The 23,354-nt window shown below is 47.7% G+C and overlaps 1 protein-coding gene across 1 annotated transcript in view; it reads right to left on the reverse strand.

Annotated features, from left to right (window-relative positions):
• Positions 1–1,016: 1,016 nt before the first annotated feature.
• FBLN7 (fibulin 7) overlaps positions 1,017–23,354 on the reverse strand; it is a 41,257-nt gene continuing 18,919 nt past the window's right edge. The window contains exons 3-8 of the mRNA XM_084624032.1: positions 20,592–20,762; positions 15,111–15,236; positions 14,461–14,598; positions 12,334–12,471; positions 9,630–9,768; positions 1,017–8,235 (exon numbers count right to left, since the gene is read on the reverse strand). Coding sequence (XP_084480158.1) covers positions 7,863–8,235; positions 9,630–9,768; positions 12,334–12,471; positions 14,461–14,598; positions 15,111–15,236; positions 20,592–20,762 — 1,085 coding nt within the window. The 3' untranslated portion in view covers positions 1,017–7,862. The remainder of the gene's footprint in view (positions 8,236–9,629; positions 9,769–12,333; positions 12,472–14,460; positions 14,599–15,110; positions 15,237–20,591; positions 20,763–23,354) is intronic.

Consider the following 23,354-nt stretch of genomic DNA (forward strand, 5'->3'; position numbering starts at 1 on the left):
CTCTCCGTGTGCAGTGTGGGAGTGCAGCGAGGGTGGAATGAGTGGGGCACTTGGTGCGGGGAGGAACGTGCTTGTACTGAGCATATGGGTGGAAAGCGAGGAGGGAGGGACAGTAGGAGGGGATGGAATGCTGGCTGAGAAGCATGGAGTGCGTCTGAGTAGGACAAACAAGCCACAGGTCTCCCAATGAGAATCTACTGGCTGTTTGTTTGCAAATGTTGGTGGGTTTGCTTGAACCCCTCCCAAGGATAAGGACATTTGTCTGAGCACGGTCAAAGCAGAAGCAGGGCACAGCAGGGCAGAAGCTGCAGTAACAGGTTGTTTTGGGTGCTGCTTGCAGAGCTCCCCTTGCTGTGAGGCTAAGGGCTTGTCTACACTTACAGCGCTGAGCATGCTCCCTTCGTGAGCTTGCTCCCTACGCCGACAGGAGAACTTCTCTCGGTGTAGCGTCTCCACCTCCCCAAGAGGCGGTAGCTATGGTGACGGGAGAAGCCCTCCCCTCGACACAGCGCTGTCTACACTGGGGGTTAGCTCGGTATAACCACATCACGTAGGGGGGCGGATTTTCCACCCCTGAGTGACATAGTTATACTGACCTAGGTCTGTAGTGGAGACTAGTCTTAAGGCAGCTCAGAGATGCCTGGCATTACTGGCTGACTTACTCTGCAAATTGCTCTGGATTTGGACGCAGGGCCTGGTGTTTCCTGGGAGCCTTGGTCATGCCCCTCATTTACATAAACGTATCCAGTTTTCAGCTTCAGCCTTGTTCCTCGGGCAAATAAACAGGCCGATGGAAACACAGAGGGGCCCATGCTAAAGAAGAAGCCAATCAGAGTGAATGACACCTTGGATATAGCTTGGTTATTCGGTCCTGTTTGCACAGTTTTACTCGTTGGGTGATCTGGCCCAGGGTCTGAATGCCAATCACTGCAACCTTTCACAACTCCCCAAAGAGATTTAATATTCTCGTTCATGCTGCCACACGTGCCCTTTTGGGGAATAAATCTCAACCAAAATTTCCAAAAGGGGTGAAGTGTTTTATTCTTTTCTTGCAGCCAAAGACTACGTCATTGTTTAACCACATTAAGCAGGTGTATTAAAGAAGCATGCACAATATAGTGTTTTGTGGCGAACATCTGGACACACTGAAATTGAGAAACAGGTGCCTAACAATGGAAGCAGTGATAACTTGTAACTGTCCTGTGTATGTGTAAGTATTATATCTACATATGCAAACAATGCAGACATTTTGGAATCAGAATTGCTGCCTTCTACAACTGCATAAACAGAACTAAGAGCCTAGGCAGTGGTTTATCAAAAATAAAATATTCACATCTCACGTTCCCTTCGCTCAAGCCCTAAACACTATCAAGATATATTTTCCCAATAAGGGATAAAATTCATAGTGACCACAAAGTATTTTTGTTCTAATAGTCCCATGGAGTTTTTCTTTAGGACTCACCTGTTAGGATAAAAAGACCAGTTAATGCATTTAAAAAAAATGACCTAAATGATGCAGTGGTAGGAAATGTATATGGTGTAGATTAAAACAAGCTATGGTTGAATTGTTCTGTGTCTTTGCTAAATGGTCAACTAGTGTAATGGGTGTCAAGGGAAACGGTCACTATTGTTGACGCACTGGTGGAGATCTTTGATTCCTTAAGAAATCAGAATGCTATCAACAATGCAATTCAGAAGGCGACTTGGAGGATCAGAAAGCGAGGCATACATTGACTTTTCAATGAATTCCATCACCCATTTGGTTCATACGGGAGTGAGGTGGCTGATGATCTGGCCCCAAACTGGAAGACTGGAAAATCAGGTTGGAGTGACAACAATTGAGAATACTGATTTCCTATCAAGGGAAATATTAGCTGAAATGGTCAAAAGATGAAAGATCCTACGATGAAGATTTGCATCCATATCATCCAAAAGCTAGCAGGTTCTAGCTGGGGTTGTGATGCTCGAATGTGAGAAATGAGGACGCCAGCTTGAGTTTATTCCATGGCCGAGTAATGCGCACCTGTTTGGGGAAGGAGCTCACACATGGACCTCACTAATATCCAGCTAAATGTGGTTAGAAGACATATAACAGGCACCCTGAAATCCATTCCACTGTGCTGGCTTCCAGTCTTCGCAAACATCCTTCCTCCAGCCATCTGGCGAGAGATGGCAACGTTGCACAAGTACAAGAAAGCTCTCACTAACCAAAGGCTCCCACTCCATGACAACCTGGTTCACACACCTCACACTCGCTGTAAGTCTTGCTGTCCATTCAGGGCACCTGGAGAAGCTTTTCTGTCATCCAACTTCAACCCAGAAGACACCTGGTGGATACAGGCTCTGATGTAAACAACAAGCTCCTCATAGATGATCCCACCATTGAACCACCTGGTTCCTTCTCCATCGAAGACAGTGGATGACCATCAACCATATGAGGATGTCACATGGAAGATACGTGCACCTGGTGCACAAATGGAGAATCAACGATTCACCACAGTGTGAATGTGGAAACCTCCAAAGCATCAAACATATTGTGAAGAAGTGCCCCATCTTTTCATTCCCAGGAGGTCTAGCAAAGGTGCACTCTGCATCTCCTGAAGCCCTCGAATGGATTTCTAATCTTTGTATTAACTTGTAAATGTTGCTATATCAGCTGAAAGAAGACAAGTCAGTATGGGAGGACTTAGGCTTCTTAAACCCCTCAAAAATGGCATCTTCCAAGCTCATTTGTGGCTGACCTCATGCTCTACATCCTTCAGCCTCAGCTCTTTAAACCTTCTGCAGAAGGGTACCTTCTTCTGCACATTGGACATGATCTCACCATTGCAGTCATCTTGTTCTCTGCTGGTGCAAGGCTGCAACTTGCCAGGATCGCCTCATTTGTGACAAAGCAACTTGGGAAATAACATCTGCTCTTGTGAGATTGCAAATAGGGCATACTGCAGGAATGAAAATCAACGGAGAAGGGACCAAGATATATCCGCTGTGCAAGCTGTGTCCAGAGCATGCTTTAACACTTTCCCACACTGTTTGATGTAATATTGCAAGGAAAGTGAAGCTTTTCAGATCAAACACCCTTCCAGAGGACCCCGTGTGAGTCTCCCAATTCATTCTCAAACTTCACGGCCTGATATGATCATTGCGGGGCAAGATGATGACAACAACTGTCACTAGCCATTCTTACTAGAAACCATTTTAATTAACGCACACACTCTAAACAGTCAGAACTGTTTCCCCTGCCCAGTCTCTCTCTGGCCCTAGGATAAACAACCTCAGAACAATAATGATTTGAATGTTGTCACTTTATAAAGCTCAGAAATTCAGTTTCCCAGTGGCTGAGCTACAAAGGGCTGACTCTGAGCCACTGAAGTCTGGATCTGAGGCTGCCATCCTGTATAACTTACTACCATCTGCTCTAGGCTGCATTCTCTTCCTTATTGTCCCAGAGCTGAGAATGCTAAAGACGCTCCAGACCCCACCCTGGATCAGCAGGAAGGAGATCAGATGCTGCAGGCTGGCACTAGGCTTCAGGGTTTCTGGGGAGCCTTTTCATTCTGTCCTGTGGTTCCCTTGTCTGCCTGAATCTTTTTACAGTGTGAAGACTGGCCCGTTGCTCTGATGCAGCCCCCTTATCTATTGCTGTGCGGGAGAAGCTTGTGCTGCTGATCTCATTTCCATTCCAGCACCTTCTGGCTTGCTCGTTTCATTCATTTTCAAGTTCCTGGCAGTAGCAGCCCATGGGCCTCTGAGCATGGGTGTCTCTGCCCCCGGCCTGACCCTGATCCAAATTCTGGTTGAAACATTGACCTCAATTCTCCTCCCCTGTTTCTTTCTGAAGCTGTCACTTGTTTCCCCTGCCCCCCACCTAGCTTCTGATGGCCATCCTAGTGCGCCAGCTATGGCTGCGGGCATTGGCCATGCCTGTCCTAGAGCTGCTCTAGGCTGCTCACATGGCTGCACAGTTTAAATCTCCCAGTCCTCCAAGGGCGGGCCAACCAGCTCACTTCTGTCATGGACTAGGTCTCAAAATCAAGCCCAAGGCCACTCTTAAACCCAGAGCTGTATGGACTGCTGCTTAGCCAGGAGGGATCCCTCTCTATATGCAGGTTCTCCTATTGGCACCCAGCAATCTGAGCGCCTCTTGGTTTTATTTCGTTTGAGTGACTGGAAAAGCTGTACCAGGATATTGAGGGGAAGCGGCCAAAAGAAGCAGCGTGTTTATGAAATCCAGTTTAGCCACAGGGCATTTGTTCGCCCAGTCCAGCCGACAGTACTTACAACTGAGTAGCTCTGGGGAACTGGTCTTTTACTGAAAGGCGGGCGAGGGGTTCGGCTGCATTTGATTGATTAAGCTCACATGCCCTGGCCAGCAGGGTCACACTGAGCGCTGATAGGAAACATGTTTATCTTCTTCTTTCTCCCTCATTCATTGCTCAGCACAGAGCTGAGAGACAGTGGCCTTCTGACCAGCAGTGGGAACCAGGATGGGACACGTACAGTAAATTAAGAACATTTCGGAGAGCTCATCTGTGACCTCCATATCCAGCAACACTGATTGCCGGGGGGGTGGGGGGAAGCAGCGCTGTTTTGTCTCTGCAGTTTCATTTACTTGACAAGTCAATGAACTCCCTCCAATGCCACAGAATTGGTTTGAAGATGTGACACAACTCAGTTCTTGAAGGGGAAGTGCCTAGAGTACTAGACTGGGACTCAGGAGATAATCAGCCACTGGCCTGCTGGGTGATCTTGGGGAAGCCCCTTCACCTCTCCATGACTTAGTTTCCCCATCTGTAAAATGGGAGTAAAGCACTTTGAGATCCACTGATGAAAAGTACTATGAAAACTGGGTATTATGATTGCCCACAAGGCGTTGTAGAGGGCCAGGCTGTGCTTTACTGCTCAAGGGGTGTGAAAGGTCAATCAGGGGCTGAGGCGCCAGGGGCTCCCTCATACCCCTGCACAGCAACAGGGCACCAGTGTGTTCTCTGGTTCCCGGCCTCTCTGTGCTGGAGCGCTCCTGGAGCCCCCAGGGGAAGTGCACGTCTGCCCCATTGGCTGCAGATATCTGTGCTTGAACGGACAGGAGAGAGAGCCTGTCGTCTGTCTCTGGGGTGGTTGCATCCGGCTGTAACACAGCTGCACAGGGCTAAGCCTGAGAGATGTTATCGGACTGGTAGAAAGCCTACAAAGCAACGTCCCAAGTGCATGTGTATTTAAACAACAAGTGGATTGCAAACTCCAGATGTAAATTGCTTCAGGATTACGCAAAGATAATGGGCCAGAGTCTTCGCTGGTGCAGGCGAGCGTCTCAATGGAGCTACCTCCCAACTACACCAGTGAAGAATCTAGCCCAATATTGGTACCACTTGCCAGGGAAAAGAAATGCCCAGGGTCCAATACTAACCACGCCACTACAGGGTTATTTGTGGGGCTGTGCACCAGAGATCTGATCCAAAGCCCACTGAACCCAAGGGCAAGATTCCCATTGCCCTCAGTGGTATTAGCTCAAGCCCCACTTGGGGGAACGTCTGTGAGTCCGAGTCGCCCATGAATGTGCAGAAGGGGTTTCCTTGGTGAATTGCCGTCAGCACGAGTAGGTGGTATGTGTCAGACCCTCCTATGTAGACATGTGAGCATGGCCTCTAGTCTCCTTCCTCTGTCTGATGATACTGTAGCATAAAAGGAAGGAGCATGAACCTCTCACCACAGGGTGCGGGTGCTGGAAAGAAACAGACACATTTCGTCTTGTTGATGAAGGAAGCTTGAGAAGCAGCCCTTGGAGTAACGTGCTGAGGTACCCAGGTGATGAGAGCAGGCTTAAAAAATGAACAAACCAACAAAAAACCCAAATCCCTAGCTGGATGGCAGCTGAATGCACACCACATTCTGCTGCCAGCTCCATTGTTTATCAACCCACTGAGCCAAATTCTTCCCAGGATTAACGCCATTGATTTATCCCCAGGGCGAATTTGACCTATGTGCTTCTCTAGGGCTGCAGGAGTGAAACTGGGAGCAGAATGTGTCCCAAGCACTGTAAGATAGCACCCGCTATTCTGCATTCCAAATGCAAGACGTGGGGTGATGTCACAAAACCGGCCATTTTCATTGTCTGATGTGAGCGCAGGGGGAAAAAAAATGTATAAAAAGAGGCGGTTTGGGTCTAAATTGTGAGCTCAGTACACATCTGGAGTAACTCCACTGAAATCAATGGAACTATGCTGATTCACACTAGCTCAGGATCTGGCCCCTAGAATTTAATACAGAATGATCTTCTTCCAATAGTTTTTAGAACCATCCAAGAGAATTCTATAGCAGGGCTCCATTAAAAGGGGGGGGGGATTGGGGGCTCCATCAAACTCTATGGGAGAGATCAAAATTTAGAAAGCTTAGCATCTATTACAATTCAAAGGGTATTTTCATAAGAGGAATTTGAACCTTAATTGCTTTCTCATAAATATATATTTTAACAAATACTCTTACTCTGAAATGTTTCTTTAAGAAGGCAAATAGCTCATGACAGAGAGTAGAACAGACCTTGACTTTTTATATTTTTTTAAAGGACAAATGGTATCTCCATGCTATCTGTGATGGGTGTTTTCTGTTAATAAAGCCACAAATACCTTAGCCCTTTCGGGGAGGGAGTCAAGGTACTATTACCTACTGACTGTAATCTGTAATTGTAGCATGTTGGGCTATTGATGTGGATTATTTTGGTGCCATGTTACACTGTGCCAAACATGAGACTTGGATTCTAACTCTGGTTATGTTACCAGTGAAAGCAATTGGCCGTCTTAGTCTACTCCCCTGGAGATCCAGCCACACCACAGAACTCCCACACATTGTTGTGCAATTCAGAACTCAAGGAACTTCATCCCGCACCGCTGCACTGAGGGCAGCTTCCCACCCTGATTTGAATGGGAGCACGATCATGCCCTTGGTAGACTGCGCTCGGTAGCAACACACAGAACTAGACCGACAGGAGAACCGGAGCCACTCGCCCGGAGCTGTCTTGCAGAGAATCTTACAGCGCTGGGTACCAAGCCCAGCCTGTGCTGTTGTCTCTTTGTACTTATGTACGCTCCTATTCAGCAAACTGATTCAACTGAGTTTTCTAAAAAATGTTTGTGGCCTTAGTTAATTGACATCTACAGACTTCAACCCTTTATTGGGGCAAATGCTTCGGGAGGCCTTTTTAAGGGGATTGGATGAGGACAAAGGAGTAATAAGCAACATCCCTTTGTTCAAAGATGTCACACTAGCCCGGTTTTCAATTGGTGGGGAGGTGTCACTGATGGCTGCGGGGCACGCGGCCTGCTGCTAGTCTGACGGCAGGGCGGGGCGGCTTTCTGGGCGGGCGCAGCTGATGGAGCGCATATGATGTCATTCACACTTCACTGGCTGCTTTCCATGTCCGTGAGTGTAAAACCAGCCAGGAGACGGAGCGGACAAATCAACCTGAAATCTGATGGAAGGATATTTACCCTATGGAGGTTTATATAGGCTATAATCTGGATTTCATTGCTACATCTCTGTTACTGTGATTAGGGTTCCTGGAGGCATGTGCTACAGAAGATGTTGAGAAGCAAAGTCAGAAGTGTCCGGAGTCAAAACTTCCCAAGAACAAGTGAGTCTGAGATTATTGCAAGCCCCATCCTGGCATTGCCAGAGTAATGTGGTTTGTCTTGTCTCTCAGCACTGGGCTTTTAAGGTCCTGTTTTGTAGAACTGCTGCAGTGCCGTGGCCTTTCATCATTTCGAAAGGAAGGAATTTCGTTCGAGTCAGTGCTGAAAGAAAGCGAGAGATGAACAGGAACAGTCCTTGTGGCTGTTTATTTGCTGACTTGCAGAAATTGTGTCTCTTTAAAACTCATAGGGAGACACGAACACTGTGATCTTGGAGACATGCTTCGCCTGGAAGGTGCGATCCAGATACTCAGACATGTCCACCTCCACCTCGATGGTCTGGGGTCCTTTAAGGCTTTGCACAAGGATCAGTTCTCCTGTCTGACGGTCGGAGCGCTGCATCACGAAATGCCCTCGGTTGTTGCCCCCAATAATCCCGAAGCGCAGGCTGTCAGGCCCAGGCCGGCCTGGGGCGGAGGCAGTTGCCATGCGGAAGAGAGGGGTGGGGGTTATTAGGTTGGAAGGCAGAGGGAGATAATGGAAGGAGATGGACTTTGGGGCATGATGGCACAATCTGCTGTCCATTGGGCAGGGGTTGCGTTCACATTGGCTAGCAATGAAAGAAAGAACAAGGGTTAAGGCAATCCTGGAAGCGGGAAGAGCCTGTGCACTTAAGTTGTTGTGGTTGGACCATTGTGTTCTGTTCTGTTTCTGATGCGCCATTAACGATCATGGGAAGAACTGTCACGTTTATTGCCCACCCATTTCCTAAAGCACCTTCCCCAAAGTAGCCTGGTGATAAAGCAGCGCTCACATACGAACCCCGCAAGCCCCAGGAGACTCAAGGCCCTAGTGATCTGAGGCAGCACCTTCATGGCTTGGATTCCTGAAAAGTAGCAGACCAGGGGCCAAATTCTGTTCTTAGTTACACCAATGTAAGTCTATGGGATCTCCACTGAAGTCAATGAAATGAGTTTGGATTTATACCTCTGTAACAGACAGAAACTGGCCCGCCAGCCACTGAACTAGGGCCCCCCAGCCTAGAAGCACGAGCCTCTCCGGGTATGTCTACACGAGAGGTGGGAGCCAGCCTCCCAGCCTGGGGAGGCAGATTGTACTAGTGGGGCTTGGGCTAGGTGTGTGGACATTGTGATACTAGCAGAGGCTCAGGCTAGCCACCTGAGCTTAGGCCCCCCCCCATCCTGCCTGCTGGGACTGAGCTCCAGGGAGTAGCCCAGGCTTGCACCACGATAGCCATGCTGCTATTCTGAGTGCGCCAGCTTGAGCAGAGCTAGCAGGAGTCTGTCTCCCCAGGCGCGAGGCCCGTTCCCAGCTGTAGCTTAGACAGAGCTGAAGAGAGTGGGAGATAGAACGCCAGGCTCTGTAGCTGGGGCTGTAGCAGCCATCCGGTGTGGCTCAGACACGGCAGGGGACATGAAACCCATGTTGGCCAGTGGGTCACACACAGATCTCTCAGTCACGCCTGGAGGAGACCAAGGCATTAAGAAGGGCTGGGTATTGCTGCTGAGATCTGCTAGGTGAAGCTGAGGGTGGAAACCAGGGAAATCAATGGGAATTTTGCCATTGACATCAGCAGGGCCAAGATTTCACCTGGAGAATGGTATTTAACCCTATATTCATTGATGATATGGCCCGAAGGAGCCATTGTGAGTGACCATCTAGGTTGTCTTCTTGTCTAGCACAGGCCATAGGATCTCCCTGAATGAATTCCTGTTTGAACTAGTGCACCCCTCTGCAAGATGCTCCCCAATTTTGGATTTAGCCAAATGAAGAATTGAACTAACTTCCAGCCGAACAACCTGGGAAGGGAGTTTTTCTCCTCAGAGGAGCCCTGTCCTCGGTGGTGACAGTGATCTCCCCAAAGCAGGCCTGTTTTAACACTGTCGTTCAAAAAGGTAAATACCCCGTCGAGCTTTTCAGCCATGGGCTGTTTTCTCTGGCGTTGCCAGGGGGTCGATTCTCTTGCAGTCCCCTACTACTCACAATGGCGACGTTTTCACATAGCTGGCATTGCCGCTGGGCCGAGGGCACTCGGCGCTGACGCACTGGAAGCCTCCTCCTGTGTTAATGCACGTCATGCCCCTGGTGCAGTTGTGCTGGGACAGGCTGCATTCGTCTATATCTGCAAAACAGCGAGATTCGAACAGAAAGCGCCAGAGGAAACCACTCGAAGTGCAGAAAAGTGACCATCGGTTGGCACTGAGGGCCTAACATGGCTGCCGACCTTCAGCGACTCCTATAAAACATGCTCCCTTTTACGAAGAGAAAGAAGGGGTCATTTTTTTAGAGTAAATTTGCCCTTGGAAGACTTCCCGCAGCAGTGCGACTCCGCCCTGTTTGCGTGGTCAGAGACATTCCAACTCCCCTCGCGTTAGATCTGCCTCATTAGAAACAATTGTAATGAACGTTAAATGTTGTTTTACTGAGCTGGAAGGGTTAACACTGATTTACTCCATTATCACTCACTCTTGTCCACCTACATTTCATCTCGTTACTGGGGAGATTTGAGTTTTTGGCTCAGAGGCTGCTCTTGTCTCCTTTTAGCCTATTACCATCAGAACAGCTTCTAAAGTGGTTAAATGGTTAAATATAAGGAAGAAAACATGATAGTAGCAATTTTCACCTGATCCCTCTTCCTCTCTTTACCTCGCAGTCAGCACCTTCTAAATACACATCCCCCGTCTCCAGCAAAGTGAGTTTAAAAAAAAAATCTAATGAAAATCAGACTTGATGGAAACACTAGCATTCTCCATCTCTTCCTTTCTTCTGTTCTTCTGGCACATCATGGGATGCTTTTTGTACTATAACCTCTGTCCGTAGATAGGTTAATCCTTGCTAGCCCAGGAAAATCAATGAAAGGTCTAAACTAGAGCAGAAAAATTAAAATCTATTTTTGCGACAAATTTCAAAATTACAGAGTGGTTTGAAACTGACCTATTTTTGTTTTGTTTTTAAAAATATGGATAGAATATCTTAATTGAAAATCTTACCAAAGCAGTATCAAAAATTGTATGTTTTCAGTAACTGCTCCTCCCCCCCCAAAAAAAATTAAAAGGCACTAAATTTTTCACAAAAAACCACCACGTTTTGACAAAACTGATGCTTTTTCAGAATAAATTTTTGAAAAAAGGCTATTCTTTGAGGAAACTCTGTTCACACAAACAATTTCAACCAGGTCGAGTCAAATCTTTTAAAATAACCAGCCATGTTTTTCTCTTGTGAATTCAAATTGGAACAGGTGCAGAGAAGGGCTACGTGGATGATCAGTGGAATGGAGGGCCTGTTTTATGAGAGGAGGCAGAAAGAACGTAGCCAAGCAAATTGGAGTCTGAGAGGGGTTCTGATCACTCTCGCTATAAGCACATCCAGGGGGGTAAATACTAGGGAGGGTGAGGAGCAATTTAAGCTAAAGGAAAATGTTGGCACAAGAACAAATGGGGATAAACTGGCCATGAATAAATATAGGCTGGAAATTGGAAGGAGGGGTTATAGCCCAGTGTAGACAGTGCTAGGTTGATGGAAGAATCCTTCTTTCAATCTAGCTACCTCCTCTCGGGCAGGTGGGTTAACTATGCAGATGGGAGAACCCTTCCCGTCGGCACCAGCTGCGTCTACACTACAGGGTTTCAAGTGGAGCGAAGCCCTTTCACTTGACCTGCCAACTGCTGTGATGGGATGAACAGCTGGTCCTGGCAGGGGCTGGGAGGGAGGGGCAGGAGTTAACCGGGGGAGCTACCGGCAGATGGGAGGCGCTGGCAGGGGAGGAGGGCAGCTTGGCTGCCGGTGGGTGCTAAGCACCCACTTGTTTTTTTCCATGGATGCTCTGGCCCTGGAGCACCCTCAGAGTCGGTGCTTAGGCCCCGGAGCATTGAAAAATCATGAGCCAGACCACAAAAATACTCCTTTGAACTTGGTTTCTTTTTATGACCCTCCTGGGTTTTGAGCTATTAGAATCACGCTTCCCTCGCTTTTCTCCACAGCAAGGAGGGCCAGACCCTGACTTCTGTGTAAAGAGCAGCGGGGATTCTCACCAAGCCACCTGATGCCTGGAGCTGGGGCTTTCAGAAAAACGCCTAATATTGCAAGACTCATGATAAAATCGGGAGAGCTGGAAGCACCAAGGCCTTGACTCAACAAAGCACAGTTTGAGTGGGGAAAATCCCACTGCCACTCCCTTTTACCTCTCTCCCCCACTTTTTTTCCATTGGGAAAGGGTAGAAAAAGGTAAAAAATGGAAGCGAAAAGGACGTTTTTTGACCAGCTTTATTAAAGACACACCTTCCACAAGATTCAGGAATGCGTCCATTTTGACGAAATTCCACCTGGTTTCCTGGCAGCTCACCTGCTGGCTCCTCACCAGTCGGCCTTGGAGGCTGAAGCCCCAGCTCCCAGGCTCACTGATCCTTGGCAGCCTGGAATTACCACTCTCCACCCAGCTCTAACAATGGATACAGACAGGGTAAAATCCTGGAGTCAACTACACCATGTGAAGATTTCAGCCCAGTGAAGTCAATGGGAGTCTTCCTATCTATAAAATCTCTGCACACATTCGGCTGGACCCAGCAGGTCTTTGAGACAGGAAGTTACACATGAAATCAGAAAATAATACAGCTTCTGCAAACGTACTTTCGTTTCCTGCAGCAGGCCACGGACTGCCATGCCTAGCTATCCGAGAGCGCTGGCTCACCTTCACAGCTTTTCCCGTCTCCGAGGAGCTTGTATCCACTGGGGCAGGAGCAGCGGTAAGAGCCAGGAACGTTGACACAGGCGTGCATGCACAGACGTGGGGCTCCCTCCAGCTTGTAAACCTCACACTCATTTACATCTGCAGAGGAAACACACTGTCCCATACAACGCAGACCCTGAACAAAAGGGTCCATCCCAGCAAAGAATTCCTGCTGACAATCATTTTGCTCTTTGCCAGGACAAGAGCACCCGGGAATAGCAGCAAACTGCTTGTTTCCTCCCAAGAGTGGCCAGGAGTGGACCACCATGGAGAACCTAGTGAAACTGCAAAGGCACAATGTTACCAAGCAAAGATATTTCTGTGCTTAGTGGTGTGTGGGATGAAATCTGACTCACCCCTGCTTTGGGGCCGGCTGGCTTGATTCTAGCCCACACTATACGACAATACGAGCGAGCAGTACGCAGGCCACGGGCCATGCAAAATGTGCACGCAAACTGGACTAGTATTTCCTTAACAAAAGGGCCAGTGTGCTGGGTTTTGCAAGTTATGGAGTTCTTGGGATGCCCCCAATTGCAATAGTCATAACTAGATTAGCTGGGTTTAAAATGCTTGGCATTTATCCAGTCCCTTTTATCCACAGACCACAACGCACTGATTTACAGATTCTAAGCAAATAGTAGGGCGATGGTAATTTATTTTTGATCTCAAAAATGTATTTTGGGTTCCTGGTGAGTTTCCAGGAGGTTCTGGCTGTCCCCAGTTTGGGTGTCCATGCCTTAGCCAATTGAAATGGCAATGCAGTGATTTACAGTAGGTAGAATGCACTGTAATTTCCACTCTGCTTGCAAAAAAATGCCAGGAGATCTTAAATGGCTACAAAGACCTTGATTGTGTGTCTGAGCCAAAAGATGGCACCACCAGAAGCACAGAGTCTCTGAACAGCATGTTGGGACACTGGTCCCATACTGACTCAGAGGGAAAATGTCATCTCCTGAAGCGCCTGGATTCTCCTCAGCGGTCTCCTGTCCAAGTACTGTCTCCAAGCACCTTCATTTATGAAATGAGACCAGAGCACAGACCTAGGTGGAGATCATAGCTTCAGCACATAGCTCAGTGCAATGTTAAAAAAAAAAAATAGAAATAAGGCAAAAGAGATGTCTCCGAGCAAAAAGAAAGGAGGGAAAATGTTCCCGCCATGTGAAAGAGCACCGCCGGGATATCTGGAGGCACTGGGGAATGGAGCCCATCCAGCCCACATGTTGTTAAGCCAGATCACCCAGGACTTTCAGAAGTGACTAGGGATTGGAGGAGCCTCCATTTTTGGGTACCCATCTTGAGACACCTTAAAGGAGCCTGATGTGCAGAACACGCTGGAGCACCTGCCCTCCGAACACCAGGGCCCTCAAAGGTGTCTCGAGTGCAGCACCCCCCCAGGGAGGCACCCCAAATCACCAGTCACGTCTGAATACTGGCTAGTGACATTCTAGAGCTTCTAGGAGGTCCAGGGATGGGTTCCTCCCCTACCATAAGGCGCTGAATAGAAATGTACAGAGTCTTGTGCCATATTCTTGCCATGATGCAATCTATACAGTTAAAGGAAAAAGGCAGCTCTGTTGAGCAACTAGAGTCAATAAGGCCAGTTCAATACCAGCTAGATACCAGCCATCAGCAAACAGAACAGTCAGGCCATGTCGACACAACACACCTTTTAGCGACACAGCTGTGCTGCGACAGCCGTGCCGCTAGCAGGCACGCAGTGTAGCCGCTGTTTGTCGGCGGGAGAGAGCTCTCCCGCCGACAGAAACCTTCCACCCCCCGAGAGCAGAAGTAGCTTTGTCGGCAGGAGCGCCCTCCTGCTGACACAGCGCTGTTCAAGCAGGCGCTTTTCGTCGGCAAAACTTTTGTCGTTTGTGGGGGGTGTTTTTTCACACTCCTAAACGACAAACGTTTTGCTGACGAAAGTCCAGCGTAGACAAAGCCTTAGCCTCTTCCAAGCAGCCCTCTCCATGGCAATCATCCATAAAAGCTGCTGCAGCTAATGAATATTCAGCTGCTTAGATGTGCTGTGTGTGCATTGGGCAGCAGATTGGTGAAAGCTGCCGGTGGATATTTCTGCTCATCTCCTACCCTGACATATGCTGTTGTCGGCCGTGCCGCTCATGTGGAAGCCGGCTTCGCAGCTGCAGTGTTGGGTCCTGTCGATTTTGGCACAGCGTGGCTTGCGACTGAAAGCTGGGTCGTTTGTAACACTCCATGCAGGTGGGGCTAAAAGAGAGAAGACAGGAAACTTTAAAGTGCTTCTTGGACACCTGGCTCACAGGCCTGCAGTAACGTTTTCAAAAGTACCTAAATCACTTAGGAGTCTCAGTCCCATTTTCAAATGCAACTTAAGCACTTAGGCCTAGATCTTTAAAGGCCCTTTTGAAAATTCCACTAGATGCCTCTATGCATCTTTTGGCACCCAAATACTTTTAAAAATCTCGCCCCGAGGAGCTTAAGTCTTATTGAAAATCACTGGGAATTATACTTTGACATTTTTTCTCCTCCTTGATGAGATAGGGTCAGATTTTTGAAAGTGCACAGTCTTTGGAAACGCAGGTGCAAGGACTCTCCTTTTGTTCAGTGTTTGTACAGCGCCCTGAACAATGGGAGTGGGCCTCTCAGTGCTACCACATTGGAAGGCTGATATCTGAGAATGGGCAGGGGCTTCTGCCTTGTAATTCGTTGTCTGCCTTGCTCGAGTCTCTTTCTCTTTCACACCTCACCAGGTTACATACCTGTTTGTGACTGGTACTGGCAGTTCTCACCAGTCCACCCTTGAGAACAAATGCACTTGTACTGGTTTATTCCATCCACACAAGTTCCACCATTCTGGCAGGGATTGCTCGAGCATTTGCTGATCACTAAGGGGAAAAAACATTTTTAAAAAACAAACTACACTGGCTCTATCTTTCCTAATGTAAGGCGTGACCTTGCTGTCCTTCAATGGATGTCAGTGGGAGCTTTGCCTGAGTAAGGACTGCACGATCAAGCCCATAATTTTAATAATGCATGAAATATAATAATAATACATTTAAATCAGGATTTTAAAAATGGGTGCTGACATTTAGGCTCCGAAGATCTCCATAAATGTTAATGGGGGGTGCTGGGTGATAAGCGCTTTTGAAAAGGAAGGATTTAGGAGCCTAGAACAGGGATTTAGGAGCTTAAGTTGAGGTTCCCCCCACCATTTTTTAAAATCTTGGCCTTAATTTTTAAGCACGCCTTTCCTTGCCAAGCCACATTGTGAGTGCCCCACATGACTACCCACAGAGTAGCTTGATGGCTTTAGCGCCGTGACCATTCTGTTTGTTCGGCTGTTTCAGGTCAGGAGGTGTATTTCTGCCGGTGCAGCTTGTCTAACTGTATCTCCAAAGTAAGAAACCTCCCAAAGGATCTTTTCAAATCATTTTTATTAGCAAGCAACCCCTTTGCTATGACTGGCCCCATCTTTTGCAGAATCAGTCTAAAAGCTATTGTAAACGGTCAAACAACACAGACCACAGAACCCCGCGCAGTTAGTTACACCTCCACCCCAGGATCATGTTGGCCTAAGTTGGGACAACCCCCAGCTTTGGAAACAACAAAGAGTTCAACAGGACAGATGCAGCCTGAAGTACTTACTGAGTTTGGTCTGAATACTCCCAAAGTCCTGTTCACCTAAGCCATATTTTCATCCCTGCCCAGCATATTCTCTTCCTAACTCATTAGTTCAAAGGAGTGGCAGTGAAGAAGCAGGCGATGAATGCCGCATGGCTAGCAATTCCTAAGCACATGCCAACAGCCGAGCTTGCTTGGTCATCAATAGCATATTCTAAATATTTCAGGACTGCTAGAGCGTGAAGTTATTGACCAAGACGTGAGAGAGCATTAACCGACCTCTTCCTTGAATTTGCTGCCAGCAGAGATCCAAATTTCTCATCTCGCTTGCTCTCTGCAGTGATTGTGTGCAGTGGGCCGCACTAATACCTGGCCTACAAGCTGCGGGGGGAGACAACATGTCCCGAAGTGGAATGCACGACAGTCGCTGCACAGGTGTTCAGCAAAGGAATGCAGGGTTTCATTGGTTGCCAAGCATTTTCATGTCAAGGAAGGCTACATAAAGCCTCCTTTATTTCTCATCTACATACCAAGCCTGGGAAGATTAAATGGCTCTCTGTCCTTATCCCCAGCTCATTCTATTCTCTTTCTACAGACAGTCCAGGCTGTCAGCTTATCTAGTATGGCTGAGTTCATCTCTTTAGACACTTCATAATAGACTGCTACAGCACTCTGTGATTTCAGCAATGCAGGGGGTATATGTTGGGAGCTTAATAGTCCATTAGCATTTTAGACAATGTGGTGGAATTTCCTTAAACAAACAACACTTTCAACCTGCAGAGCTCCAAGCTATTTAAACCTTGTGAGCCCCATTGCGTGAATGTCAACTACCCAGGCTATAAAAAGTATATTGGCCATAGGGGACCATTTTAGGATCCAAAAGACTGATACAAACATAGGCTTTATCCAGAACAAATACATGATGTGTCTCACGTGGCATCAAACCTAAATACACGCCTGACTTTAAATTAACACTCAAATTCAATCCTTCCCTGCGAATTGCCAGGCATGGAAGGGCTGGTACTAAAAAGACTCACGCATAGCAGGTGGCAGGGGTTATTTTTCAAACTCTCTCCCATGACTCTGCTCTGAGCTTGAGCTCCCCCAGCGAGCCACTCCACATGCCAGCCGGGGTGAGTTCTGTGGGAAGTTTCTGAGGTGGACAAACTCCTTATAAGCTTAATGACAAAATCAAAGGCTCTATATGATACGAGATGGCTCGCTCTCTTAGCAAAAGGAGAACACAGATTTCTCAGTGGGAGGCACCAAAGATCCCTAAAGATCAGCTGGGGGAGCAGTGCAGTCATAGTGACTTTGTGATTCTGAAGTGTTTGCTTATAGGTGTTGCTGGGCCGTAATTCATCTTCTGATTGTGTATAGCCTTGTAGGATTGTTTTAAAACCAGTGAACACTTTATAAGCAAAGCAGGTGCCCATGTTCACAGCCCTCCAACTTTAAACAGTTCATGTTGCTTTAAAGATAGTTTATTATCAGGATCATTTACTTTACGCTTGGCCAAGAGTTTGGTTTTAGCAGGCCTGTGAGGCTCTGCTCTCTTTCTCAGCTTATCTTTGGGGTTCCTGGGGAGCTTGGGCTTTGGGTTTTCATTTTTTTTAAGAACTCTTAAGCCCATGCCTAAAAGAGCATAATTACTAGTAATACTTAGTGCTTCTCTGGAACTTCTCATCAGTAGATTTCAAAACACTTTACAAAGGAAATCAGTATAATTATTCCCATTTTACAGATAGGGAAACCAAGGCAGAGGGCGATGCAGTGACTCGCCCACATTGACTCAGCCAGTCAGTGGCGGAGCTGGAAGTAAAACAGCAGGTCTTCTGAGTCACAGCCCAGTGCTCTAACCATTAGGCAATGCTGCCTTGTATAAAGATGGAAATATCCAAATCAGGGCAAGCATGTTTCTGCCATTCTAGGTTAAAACTCTGAATATAGAGCAGCCAATGTAAGTTCATTGGCTTCCTGGCTGAAGCATCCATGTTAGGAGTGGTTCAGTGGGAGGTTTATCTAGCATAAATCATTCTTCTCCCATAGGTGTTTCTTAATGGGGAATCTTTGGCAGGTCCATGTGCATTAAGTGAAAGCAGATGTCAGTGTCTTGTGATCGACTCGTGCACAGTTTCTAGAAATGCTGTTCAACAGCGTTTCTTTGGAATGATTCAAAATGTTGCATTCCAAAGGGAACAAAGCCCAGCGCAGCTCTGGGAATGACAAGGGCAAGGGATAGGGTGACCAGATGTTCCGTTTTTATAGGGACGGTCCCGTTTTTTGGGACTTTTTCTTATATAGGCGCCTATTACCCCCAACCCAGTTTTTCACAGTTGCTATCTGGTCACCCTCGCAAGGGAGCGATGTTGACTGCTTCAGGAGGGATTCCAGGGTGGGTTACTGTGAAGAGCTGCCAATATTTTAACAAAGAACCCCTCCGAAATGTTCCCTCTTTCTCTGTGATCAGGCTGACGTGCCAGAGTCTGAGCAGTGCTGAGAAGAAATATGCATGAGGCACTGAGCAATCCTGGGTATCTTCCTCAGGGGAAAGGTTTTTAAAAGAGCTGCCTTTTGGTGCGATCTGGGCCTTTCCCAATGCAAAGCATGTGATGGTGAGACGTGTTTCCCAGTGCCCCAAGTGGTCAAAAATCGTGAGTTAGGGCTTCAAAAATCATAAGAGTGGTTTAAAAAATCATGAGGTTAAAAAAAAAATCCCTAATACATTTTGGGTTCTTTTTATTTAACCTCTAGTTTCCGAGCCTTCGGGGGACACTTGGGAGGCATTTCCAAATTTTTCTCCCTAACCAGGGGAGCATCTGGTTCTCTGCAGTGGAGGAGCCCTTGCATAAATTACATGTGGGCCTTCCCCAGCGCCACAGTGATTCTCCATTCCCACCTGGCAAACAGCCCTGGCTCCACGGGCTCACGCGTGCTACTTTGGAGGGTCAATCTTGAAAAACACTTGGTGCCAGAGGACAAACTGGTATAAAAGTGCCCTTGCAAACTAGCGCCTCCCACCTGTGCCACATCCCTGAAATACACAGTGTTTTAACAGGAAGAATAACCAGTATCCTTGAAATGAGAGACATGTTACATGACAATGCGTTATGCCAATTTTAAACGGGTGTAAATTGGATCAGAATTTGGCTCAAAAGGAAGACGAGAGCATGGATCCTGCTGGTAGAAAGCTCAGATGTCGTTACAATAACGTATCTGTGAATTAGAAATATACATGGGAGAGCAACAGTTTCAAAGTAAATGTATTCTCCAGCCATTGCACGTAGAGAGGGTCTTTCAGCTGAGGCTCTCCCTGTGGGTGTGTCATCTCCCCATTATATAGAGGAGGGAACAGAGCCATAGAGACGTTAAACGAGCTGCACAGAGTCACAAAATGACTGAGTGGCAGAGAGCTGGGAACAGAACCTGCGACCCCACACTAAGAACAGTGCCCCTGAGTGCAGGAGTGCTGCATTGGGGCAAAGTCTTTCTTTGCGCTGCATGGCAATTTGTGGGGATTGTATTTCTGCTGAGTTACTTCGGTGGTCAGAGCGCCACAGTGGGCGCTGTAGGCTTTGAATACTAGTTTCAATCAGTCTTGTGGTTTTGGAAAACATACTTTGAAAAAAAAACAAAAAATCCTTTTCTGTGCAACCGCATTAAGCCAAATGCCTGCTAACCACCACGAAACATATTTCTGCCCAGGAAATTATTTTTAATAGAGGTAATTAGATATAATTTTCTTGTTTGCCAATTCGAATCAATCACATGTTGGACAGAAAGGCAGCCGTCCAAATAAGCATCTGAGGGGAATTATTATGAATGTGATGCGCCAGCTGCTTCAGACCCTTATATTTATTGTTATGAAATAAACTGTCTATTAAGGAGTTGGTTTTGTGCTCAGAGCTTCAGCCCTGAGCACAATAAATGAAACTCACATGGACTCAGGACGAGAAAAGTGGAACAGATGCGAGGTTCACTGTTAGAGCCTGGGACCCCTGTTACGCAGAGCTGGAAACCAGCCGAACTACTCGTACACAACGCAACGTCCCCAACCATTATTATTCAATGCTGAAGAGGGGGACACACTGAATGACTTTTCCAGCTCAGTGGAGACTGTCCAAGCACAGCTCCAAATGCATGGGCTTGCTGAGACCTGCAAAGGCCAGCTGTGAGTTCTGCAGGCAGGAGAGGACCAGCTGTGGCATCTCCACATCTCCTGTCCCTGGGGAGTTGGTATTTGTAAAGAACAGAACATCACTAAGCTAAATGCCGAGGTCACAGGACTAGCCCGTAAAGAGCGTAAGGTTGCTAAGATTCAGGAGAAGAATCCTTAATGGATAAAACAACCCCTCCCCCACTCATTACCACACTTACTATGCAAGAAGCTGAAGTTGGGGAGATAACTGACAAGCCAAGGGGAAGCAATAGCATCAAAGAGAACCCAGGCTATGCATTAGTCTTTCCTGCACACCAACCATCCACACTAACGAGTTATGACACTTTACAGTAGGGTAGCTATACTGGTTTTGTTCTCTAACCATGGCATGCATGGGCCTGTGCAGTGACATGAAGATGGGCTCACACACTCAAACCAAGGGCATGAAAAGGCAAAGTACCTTTGCACCGTGGTGCTTCTCCAGTCCAGCTGCCATTTGCCTGACACACTCGGGTGCTGGAACCAGTGAGCTGAAAACCAGGTTCACAGGTGAAATGGACTTCATGGTCCACAAAGTACTTGGTACCAAATCTTCTGCCATCCACAGGGGCATCCAGTGCAGGGCAGGACACTGCAAAAGCACAGTGGGAAATGCTGACGTTAAATACTCAGTATGCTAACCACCCCTGGAGTACTCGGACAGCCAGCTGGCTTACAGTCTTCTGCCTCTCAGCTCAGTATTGTTCCCATGGAGTAACAAAGCGACCACCTCGGACAGCCTGAGCAATTGTGGAAACCTACAGCATAGTTTCTAGATTAGTTAGGCAAGATGCCTTTTTCAGGATCAACAGAGATATCACTGAGGTAGTTGTTACCCTGGGGTGTTGGTCAAGCCATGGCATGCCTCCTGTGTTTAAATAGTGAAAGACCTAGAATCTGACATGGATCCTCACAAAGGAGAATTTTATGAAGAACAGGCCAGATACTAAGACCTTTATTCATAGCGAGCGATATTTGAGGCTGGAAGTGGTTCCATTGACTTCAGTAGGGTTACTCTCAGAGTAAGGCATTATTCAACTAGACAAAGGCCCTCAGAATCTGCCCCCAAAATACACAGTTTATTTTACATTAGGTATGAAATAATCAACAGAGAAAAAGTGTATGAAACATCAGCTGGCAGAGCCCACTCCTCCAGATGCTGTCTTCTGACTGAAAGCAAAAAAGAAAAGTGAAGTATTGACATTTACAAAAAATCCACAAACCACACGAGGAGAGTGAAATAGCTGTACCATTAAAGAATGCTCTGTCCTCAGCAAAGAAAATCAGCACATCAATAATAGATTGGCGTTCAGAGCCCGCTGGCCTATTTCATGACAGAATTATCTTAGTGCCCCGACGGTTAGTCATGTAGGAAAGGAAAGAAAGAATGAGCTGATACCTCGCAACGGAAGACTCCATGACATCCCTACTTGTACTGTCTGGGAGGTCCCTGCTCTGAGTAGCCATTGGCTGGATGAAGCATTTGATAACACGCAATTGTAAAAATTGCCTTATGGTTACACACTCTGGGCCAAATCTTCTGCTGGAGTAAACCGGTGCCGCACCCTTGAAGTCAGTTTAGAGCAGCAGCAAATCTGGCCATCTTTCTGTTTTACATGAAGCTGCTTCACTTTCCCCAGAGTGAGAAACGCGTCTGTGCGGTGAGTAAAACGCCCCCTTGCTAGATGCCAAAAAAGCACCTCTTAAGCAGGGGCTGTAGAGCGCCACGTAGCGTGGTGGGGCAGAGATTCCCCCCAACCCTCCCCTTGCTGTTTCACGTGCCTCTTCCCCAGCGGTCTGACTCCCCCGGCCCATGAGCCCTACACCCACCCCCTCCAAATCCGCGTGGTGCTGCCACCCTGCGTGCCAGGTCGCAACCTCACTCTCTTAACTTTGGCCTGCCGGCACTGCTGTCATGACAGCGCAGGGTCGCAGCACCACTCAGATGCGGCCTGCCCAAAAAGCGGTTGGCCCATGGCCTGAGAGGCCCCTCTGGCTCTGCGGCCTATACTTTTGAGGACCTGATCCTGCCAACGCTACAGGGTGTAATGCTTCCTGCCACTGACTCCAATAGGCAGGGGATCTCACACCTGCACAAACTGTGTGAAAAGTTTAGGTTGCCATGTCAAGCAATCAACAGTCACAAGTGTCAGATCTACGGAGGCCCATGCAAGCTTCATTCAGCCTCCTTGTGTGTCCAACCTGCCCACTGAACGAGGCAGGGATCCAGTGTGTGAGCCCATAATGAAGGGCCGTACCCGAATGCATGGTGATGCCAACAGCGCCAGCCCCCATGGAGCGGCTCAATATTCCAGTGCCCTAGCTCCGGTGCTTTATGTAAACGTGCCCCCCCTTGAATGCCTCCCTGTTGCAAGTCCAGGGCAGCAGCAAGAGGGACTGTGGCAGGGGCTGGTTTGTGTCACCGCCGTTAATGTTTCAAACGGCTGGTAAAAGGTGAGATGGTTTCGAAGGCTCACCCAGCACCTGCGGAGTGGGGTTCTCCAAGGGCGCCACCCCAGCCGGGTGACAGGCATTGGGAGGCCATTCCAGGCAGAGGGGCAGCAGCGCAGAAGGTAAAGAGGTCTGTGAATGAAAGGGCTATTGTTGTACCATCAGCAGAGCAGAGGGTGGGGGAACCTGAGTGGGGCGGGGTTTGCAGGCTCCCAGAGGCGAGTCAGCTCTGGAGAAAGGCTACTGGGATTTCTTGAGTGTGCGTTCCAGCCCGTCAGTTTGACTTCGTTCACTGTTCCATTGTTTTATTAGCATCACAGGGCAGCAGTGAATTGTATTCGGCATTCTCAGAAATGTTCTCAGACACTCTTCACCCGCAGTGGCAAAGCTCCCAGATAACACTCAGCCAGCTCTCGGAGATAAGGCCAGCTATCCGAATCTTCACCTGCGTTGTGAAGCTGTTTGGCCAAAGGCACTTCTGCTAAGTCAAAGCTCTTGGTTCTGGGTATGCCATTTAGTGCACTATCAATTCTGTTACGTTACAGCAATGTCAGATAAGAAAGTGAATCAGTAACATCCAAACGATACCATGAAACTGAAAAGGAAACCATAGGGCTTTTCATTTACACCTTGCCATTTGGATGTGCATTCTACTTACAATAGATGACATGCCCTGTCTGCTCGTGCCTGGGCCAAACAACACCCAGAAAAGAACCCTGCAGTGGAAGAGAGA

Source organism: Lepidochelys olivacea, assembly GCF_965140295.1.
Source record: "Lepidochelys olivacea isolate rLepOli2 genome assembly, chromosome: 3".
NCBI classification, from domain to species: Eukaryota; Metazoa; Chordata; order Testudines; family Cheloniidae; genus Lepidochelys; species Lepidochelys olivacea.